The sequence below is a fragment of the Cupressus sempervirens genome, chromosome 9 (genome assembly GCF_028749045.1).
Source record: "Cupressus sempervirens isolate cs-2001-9-10 chromosome 9, ASM2874904v1, whole genome shotgun sequence".
NCBI lineage: Eukaryota > Viridiplantae > Streptophyta > Pinopsida > Cupressales > Cupressaceae > Cupressus > Cupressus sempervirens.
Genome location: NC_143126.1, coordinates 425,503,657 through 425,512,208, shown reverse-complemented (window position 1 = coordinate 425,512,208; position 8,552 = coordinate 425,503,657). Strand labels below are relative to the sequence as shown.

Below are 8,552 nucleotides of genomic sequence, written 5' to 3'. Positions count from 1 at the left end.
TAGAGTTTTCATTACACCAAAAGATTGACATGTTAATGTCTGATACAACCAAGAGTCTTATCAAATCATAGGAGGCGGTTAAGCCATGTCACAAATCCTCCAAGGGATGTTGGTCCACTACCAACAATTTGCCTCCCAGTATCACTCATTGTGGCTTGTAGGATTTGAACCTATGACCAAGCTTTGATACCAATTGTTAGAAAGGCCAGAGTTTTTGTTGCACCAAAAGATTGACCTATCAATGTCAGATACAACCAATGGTCTTATAAAATCATAGGAGGTAGTTAAGCCATGTCACAAATCCTACAAGGCACACTAGCCCACTACCAATAGAGGGTTCATGCCTTTCTTTGACATCTATAATTTTGTCTAGCAATGGTGCACAATGATTACTAGAAGCATAGATAGCATTCTATTATTTGATATACAAAGTGTTGATCAATATAATACTTGATGCTTATAGTATTAATATTATTAACGACAATAATTGTATTATTTTGGTAGACACGCTATCTTTTCTTGTAGGTTTTCAATCAATTTAATGAACCCCATAGACAAATGAGGCTGAATGAAGGAATGCCAAAGATTTTGAGGATGGGGACTCTAACTTTGTCCATTTTGATGGTGATGGATTCTTAAAGATTGAAGCAAAATTAGGTCACGGGTAAATCCAAGGAATGTTAAGAGTAAAGTTCACACCCATTTTTGTTACAATTGTATGGGGTTAAGATATTTCATAGCAACAAAGGATCAATCAATGATGATGTGATTAGAATATAAAGTATATTCCTTATGTATATATTATGTCTGTGATTCATGACATATTATGATTTACTTGGCTTATTTGTTGGTATACTATATTTTCTTTTGCACATGTAGCTAGTGATCATGTGATTAAATGTGAGCAAACACATTAGTTTGGTTAAAATTATGGTACATTTTATTTCAATGACCAACTAGATGGATAGAGAAATATGGTGAGAGAAGGGAGCCAATTAATTATTAGAGAAGTGGTAAATAAGATAGAATGAGGACAAGGTAAGAGACATGAGGTAGATAAAGAAGATAAATAGGGGGAAAATATGGCAATCTAGTAGGGAGATGATAAAGTGTTTGAGAGAGAGAGAGAGAGAGAGAGAGAGAGAAAGAGAGAGAGAGAGAGAGAGAGAGAGAGAACTATAAAAGAGATTGACTAGGTGGATATAGATGTGTATGTATAAAAGATAGAGATGGGGAAGATGTGGTGAAAAAAGGGAGTAGGAAATAGAGCGAGTATAAGATAAAGAGATAGAGTGAGCAATGATAGGTGGTAGATAAGATATAATGGGGACAAGGAGAGAGACATGGGGAAGAAAAAGAGGATAAATAGTGGGAAAATATGGAGAGAGAGAGAGAGAGAGAGAGAGAGAGAGAGAGAGAGGAGGAGGAGGAGGAGGAGGAGTATGAGGAGTAGGAGGAGGAGGAGGACAATAAAAGATATTAATTAGGGGGATATAGATTTGTATGTACAATAGATAGAGAAGGGGAAGATGTGGTGAAAAGAGGGAGCAAGAGAAAGAGTGAGTAGAAGATAAGGAGAGAGAGTGAGTAATTATAGGGAATACATAAGATAGAATGGAAACAAGATGAGAGACATGAGGTAGATAAATAAGGTAAATATGAGAGAGAGAGAGAGAGAGAGAGAGAGAGAGAGAGAGAGAGAGAGAGAGAGAGAGAGAGAGAGAGAGAGAGAGAGAGAGAGAGATGTGTGTATAAGAGATAGATATGGGGAAGATATGGTGACAGGAGGGAGTGAAAAACAAAGTGAGTGGAAGATAAAGAGTTAGAGTGAATAATTATAGTTGGTAGATAAAATATCATGTGGACAAGGTGATAGACATGAGATAGATAAAGCAGATAAAAGGGGGAAAATATGGAGAGAGAGAGAGAGAGATTTTTGTATAATAAATAGATATGGGAAAGCTTTGATGATAAGTTAATTGAATAATAAACTATCTACCAAAGAAGATTGAGAAAAAAGTCTAATAATAATTAAATGGTATTCCATATTGAGCCCTAATCCATACATTAATCTAATAATTTAATCTAGCACCCGTATTGTGATTTTATATGTATGCCTATAAAAATTTAATTTAAAATTAATCTGGACACCAACATAATGTCAATGTGTGATTTTATTAAAAGGACTTGAAGCTTTGAATGCTAGTAGCTATATATCTATTATATAATATACAATATATAAAGAAGGCCTAGAGATACTAAGGCTTTAATATACTATTATAAAAATTTACATTTAAAAATTAAAGCATTGATATCTCTCAGCTTTGAGAGAGAGAATGAGGTTGGGGAACTTATTGACATGAAACATAAACAAATGGTAATGAGGGGGTATGGATAGTAAGAAGGGGAGGATGGGAGAATGAGGGAAAATGTAAAGTGGGAGGAAGAAAAGATTGGAAAGATAGAGAGAGAAGGAAAAGGAGAGGAAAGATGAGATAGAGATCAAGAAAGAGGATATTTAGTACTTAAAGTACAAAAAGATGGTGATAATGCATTAGAGGGATAGAAAAGGAAAAGGGTGTGATGTATGATATATAAATAGATTATAATTGTTGGAAGATATTTTTATAGTAGGGATAATGGGATTAATAAGAAATGAAAAAACATGAGAGAGAGGGAGAGAGGGAGAGAGAGAGAGAGAGAGAGAGAGAGAGAGAGAGAGAGAGAGAGAGACTAGTTAGACAAGACAAATATGTTGATGATGCACTAGAGAGTGATCTAAATTGAGAGACATGCGATTGAGAAATAAAGGGGAGATAGAGAGAGATGATTAAACTAATTTGGACCCTAACTATAAAGCTAAATTAACACAAACTTACACTAAATGAAATCAAATTGTGATCATAAAGTAAACATTTTATGACGTTGAAATAAATTCAAATCATATTCCTAAACATAATTAAACAATAAATTATTCACTAAACCAGATTTAATGATAATACAAAACTAAATTGAAAGATAATCCTAACCCCAATTGAATACTAAACCATACTGAAAACTAACCCATAAATTGAATTAGGTTTAGAATATTAATCTAAAACCTAAGTTTAATTATATATCTAATCTTATAGAAATCCAATTACACACACACACACACACACACACACACACACACACACACACACACACACATATATATATATAACATAAAATTTATTTTAATTATAATCCAAATGTTAAAGAAAAAATCACAAATCTTACTCAAAACAGAATCTTTTAAAATTGATCTAAACAACCCCAACCTAAACCTTACCTTAAATTAGACCTATTTTAAAAGTTAAAAAAATAGTTTCACATAAATTTAAATATATAATAAAATTATAATTTTATATTCTAAAACTAATGAACTAATATAATATTATATAATAAATATTAGAATTTTAATCTTACAATGTTGTCTCCTAATGCTACTAGCTCTATATATATATATAGGGGGGGGGGGGGGGGGGGGGTGCATGGGGGCTTTTATTTACTTAGAAAAATATCACCACATTGAAAAATTAAAGCCTCTCTCTCTCTCTCTCTCTCTCTCTCTCTGGATAACTAGTGTGGCTAAACTCTCGATTACATATCAACGATTATCTTAATGATATTTCAAACTTTATATTTTCGTTTTGTATTTGATAAGTATTGAGAGTATTCTTGTTGGAACTTTCCCATGAACCTTAAACCACTGTTTATTATATTAATATATTATATAATAACTTCCCACTTTCATCATATATATATATATAAGTACTAAAAAAAATTGTTATATTTATTAATTAATGTACCTAACAAAATAATAATATTTTTCAATCTTAGATCTAATAAATCTGACAATATCATCATACCAAACAGAATTATATTAATTTCTACTGCTACATTATTTTGGAGAGAAAGTACAAGCCAAGTAGCACTTATTGATTGAAATTTAGAAACTATATGACATTTACTTAGTGAAATATATTTTTCTTTGATTGATAATAAAGGAAAAAAAATTGCGTCTAATTCGCTCTAACGGTACATACGTTTTCCCCATGACGTAAAAATATGATCCTGACCAGCCCGTCTAGACAACGTATAGAACTGCCTTGAGTTGCGGGAATCGACAGCTACTATCTGGTCGCGTTCAAAATGGTCAAACAAAACTAAAACAGTAAACTGTGGTTGTGCAGCATTAACCGCAGACGACAAAGGGGACAGAATATGCCTTCCGAGGAAATGCTCGAAAGCGGAACCCATTAACTCGAATAGATCAAAATCATTCTTTTTCAGATCTGAATCACATCAATGGATGTTTTCTGAGAGAGCGGACCAGAATAAACAGGGCGGTCATGAGTCGTTTAGTAGTAAGCGGAGATCATTGTACGAGTCTTTGAGTCGCTCATCAAGCAGAAAATTTCCGATCTTTGCGTATTTGAGGGGTTAAGGTTGACTGGCTGGAATCTTGTGCATCGCAAACCCTAACGCAGGGAAAGAACAACAGATAATAAAGATGTTCCTGGGGAATGCATCTTCACTAGAAGTTCAAATCGAAGTTAATAAAATGGAGGGTATTGTATTCCAATTTTATATTTTGCCGACTGTGTTCCGCTGTTGTTTTTTGATTTGGCAATTTAATGAGCTTTTCTGAAACCCTAATTTAGCGGAGTGTTAAAGGAGGACAAAGTGGCGAGCCCGAGAGATGAATCAGATCTGGAGTGGAATCCGGAAGGGTTTCACTTTTCAAATCCGCCTTTCCCTTCGTCAATGGTTGATCGCTGTAATAAGGACATGTTGGCCATGATTTCTGTTCTCTCGCATGTCATTGCCGGAGATAAAGTTCGTCCAGTGGAAGAAAAGGTAGATCACTCTCTCCTCGGACACAACAGAGAAAGAGACGATCAACACAAGGAACAAATCCAGATCCCCGTCTCCGTCAAGACTGAAATCTCCGATATTTATTTTTCTGCTGCATCTGCTCAAGGTGAATACGTTGCTCCTTTTTATTTTGTCTTCAAATCTGATTTTTCTTGTAGCAAAATATGAAAAAAACTTTCACAAATTTTATTTAGAGATCTGGACCAGAAAATATCGAAAAAGTTTTTTACTGTATTGACAAAATTATTGTGTGTTCGTCCTAATTTGTGGTTGCTGCTCTGAAACTAAAGAAAAATCTGAATAACGTTTTTCTGTATACAGCAATCTTATTAGAAACATTAATTATTTAACCCTAAGAGCTTTTTTCTGCGTTTTTTTACTCGTATACTAAGATAAGGTTAATAAAAATTTGATGATATTTTTTAAGCAAATAAATTCACACAACGATCTCCTTATATTTGGATGTATAGATATGTGGCACACGGAATCGATCGTAGCTAAACGATTTTAAGAAATAAAAATAGAATCTTTATACACCCTTGTCTAGAGAGAGCTTTAGGGAATCAGAAACTGAAAAATGAGAAACTTCTTGCAGATATATGAACAATATCAAATAAAATTAAATACGCTTACTCCTTTGAATTTAGTGCCCCTAATTTAGATTAGTGCAATGAACCAATCATAGAATGTGTACTATGTAAAGAATCAAAAACTTATCAAACAAATGAGTAAGCTATTGAACTGTCCGAAGGCAAGCTTTAGTTCTTCGGTTCTAGTATCCATTATAGACAAAGGGTTTTACAACAGAAGAGCTCCCCACCGTATCACAAGTGAAGGCTGTAGCATGACATTGTTGAAATCAAAAGTACTAACTTAAACTGTTTCCAGTATGAGTTTCGATGAATTTTTGGACTTAGCCATTTGTAGTTTTGTTAGTCATCATGCTTCGTAAGTCATAATCGATAAGTAGGTCAAGAGGAGGAAATATTTCATCTATAATGCTCAGTTAGGTAAATTTGTAAATTTATCTGTGTACAAGTTTTCCTTTATCTAGAGGGCACACTAATCAATCATAAATGAACAAGATACAGAAGAGAAAATTGTGAAGTATTATCGACTGTCTAACAGATAATGATGGATCATTAAATATGATTCTAAACATAAATATAAAAACTTAGAAAGGAAGAGAACTGAAAACTGAAGAAAAATTTCTGAAATATTATCACCGGTTGAACTGCTACTAATAGATTATGAAATATGATTCAAAATAGAAATATAACTGTAAATGATGTTAAAAAGAAGAGGATTAAAAACAGACAGACCTTATCCTTTTTGAAAATAATACGACAGAACAAGCATACAGAGAGTAAACACTAACCCTCTATCAAACATCAACGATCAAAGGATTAGAAAAGATTAATGAAGGTATTGCTAGGGTTGTATGAAGATTCATAAAATGTTAAATGAGTCTAAAAAAATATCAATGAATTTATTCCTACCGTTCTATAAAAATTCAATCGTGAATAAGTAGAAAAATATAAATCAAAGAACCAACAGCTAGTTTTTCGTGAAAATTCAAGAATTAACGTTAAGCAAAATGAGCAATGAAGATTTTGCTCGCGTTCATGAACGAGTAATAGTAGAATCAACCTGCATCAAAAGGTATTTTTTCTGCTACTCTACAATAAGATTCAATGATGAATGAACAACAATGGATCAATGAAAGTATTGCTAGATTAAAACTATTATTTCTAATGATGCGTTTTACTTATCGTTTCTGTACGAAATCCAGAAGGCAGTGAGACCAAGCGGAACCAGCAGACATATCCTGCTTACAATGAACAAGTGAAGAGTGAAGCCAAAGAAATATTTATAAACCCAAAAGCAGATCCGGATGGGCAGCAGCAGCAAAGAAAGAGGCGATATAGAGGAGTAAGACAAAGACCGTGGGGAAAGTGGGCGGCCGAAATTCGTGACCCAAAGAAAGCGGCTCGAGTGTGGCTGGGCACATTTCAGACTGCAGAAGACGCGGCAGAAGCTTACGACGAAGCCGCCATGAAATTCAGAGGTGCAAAAGCCAAGCTTAACTTTCCAGAAAGAGCCCACCTCGCCGATTCCAGCCGCAATGCTCAAGCGACAACCAAATCAAATCATCATGATACAGGAGGAATTGCATTTCCAGCCGCAATCCCGATACCACCCAATTCAGCATTCACACCGCCGCCAGAAAATTCGGCGCTGTTAGGCTGCCGTAATTTGTTTGCACACGCCGCCGCTTCTTCTGACTTTGTCAATCCTGCCTACTTTCCTCCATGCTTTTACCAATGTCCAGAGTCACAAATCTCCATTAATCCTGCCTTTGATCTGCAACAGCACAATATCTGTCTACCCAATTATTACCCAATTCAGCGCTATGCAGCACTTAAGCAGCTCTCTTTGCCATGTAATCAGTATCAGCAAAATCTGATTCACAGGCAGTTTCTTAACAGGCCAATGTTGGGACCCTCCTCATTTGACTCAGCTTTCAATAATCTGCATCACCAACAAATGTTTCTTCGACCAGATTACACTATGGTGCAGCAACCATTGAATTCTGTTCATCGTGAATCAGTTTTTGATCAAGCATCTAGCAACATTGGGGCACCTGAATCTCTCTCCGATTCCTGCAATTCCTCAATATTTCACCCTCCACAAGGTCCAGATCCATGAAAATAGTTCTCAAATCTGTTATATGACATTTTAAAGCTTAGCTGATCTTCGAGATCTACGATGATCTATTAGCAGTTTTATCATAGGTAAGATGAACTTGTTTCTATGTTTTTGCCAATCTGTACATACAAATAGTTGGCATATCAGTGTCTATCTCTTCTGAATACATGATGTTGTTTTACTCTTACTGTACTTAAGTTATTATTCATGTTTTCTTAATATATTTACCATATGCTCAAGGCCAAACAAATTCTTGGAAGTCATTTGGTACCGTATGAAATATTGATCACTGTAAATAAGTTGTCCAAAATATTTATTCCACATTAAGTTTACCAGCCTGATTAAATTCGTTGAATCAGCAAGGAGTACATTTTCGTTTTTCTAATTCTAGTACAAGTTATTTTTGAGAAGTAAATTCAACGTCTCCATGATATTTTGTTGTTTATTCCATGTTCTATTGTGTAGAATGGTAACATTTAAATCATGTTTTGCGTGAACCATTTCTTGTCTGGGTCTATGACGCTTTTGATATCCATGACAATCACATGTTTTTATGATCTGGACCTTAGGGAAGGGAAATGCTTTCCTTTGTGTTATTAATATTATAGGACTGTTCAAACGTTGTTGGTGCTCAGCGATAATGCATTATTTCCCTGTTTTATGTATACCTGAGCGTCAGATTAAATGTACCAATACATTCTTAAAGATATATGGTGCAACTGCTTTCCGTAATGTTGTTGATGGAAACTTCTATTCCTTTTTTAAATTCACGTGCGACTATTGATTATGTTTCAAAGTATATCACAAATATATGTTTATTATATATTAATGTTTGGAAGATTCAAATATGTCCATATGACTATTTAGAATTTTGTTTAGAAGACAAACACGTATGATATGCTATGTATTCATGTTTCTGTAAGGTTCAAGTCAATTTTTAG

The 8,552-nt window shown here is 34.3% G+C and overlaps 1 protein-coding gene across 3 annotated transcripts; it reads left to right on the top strand.

Annotated features, from left to right (window-relative positions):
* Positions 1 to 4,186: 4,186 nt before the first annotated feature.
* On the top strand, positions 4,187 to 7,861 carry LOC149539114 (uncharacterized). Of its 3 annotated transcripts, none has more exons than XM_089800449.1 (3): positions 4,329 to 4,595; positions 4,689 to 5,008; positions 6,695 to 7,861. In XM_089800449.1, the coding sequence occupies exons 2-3, from the start codon at positions 4,792 to 4,794 to the stop codon at positions 7,609 to 7,611; spliced, it is 1,134 nt and encodes a 377-aa protein (XP_089656575.1). In that variant the 5' UTR covers positions 4,329 to 4,595; positions 4,689 to 4,791; the 3' UTR covers positions 7,612 to 7,861. The 3 variants fall into 3 exon arrangements, with proteins under 3 accessions (XP_089656577.1, XP_089656575.1, XP_089656576.1); XM_089800450.1 differs by having other exon boundaries at positions 4,460 to 4,595; positions 4,702 to 5,008; XM_089800451.1 differs by having other exon boundaries at positions 4,187 to 5,008; positions 6,698 to 7,861.
* Positions 7,862 to 8,552: the final 691 nt, after the last annotated feature.

Bases quoted from the DNA above. Each gene is read 5' to 3' on its own strand.
- LOC149539114 (XM_089800449.1), top strand. From the start codon at position 4,792: ATGGTTGATCGCTGTAATAAGGACATGTTGGCCATGATTTCTGTTCTC. The intron at 5,009-6,694 runs GTGAATACGTTG...TACGAAATCCAG, and splicing joins TTCTGCTGCATCTGCTCAAG to AAGGCAGTGAGACCAAGCGG.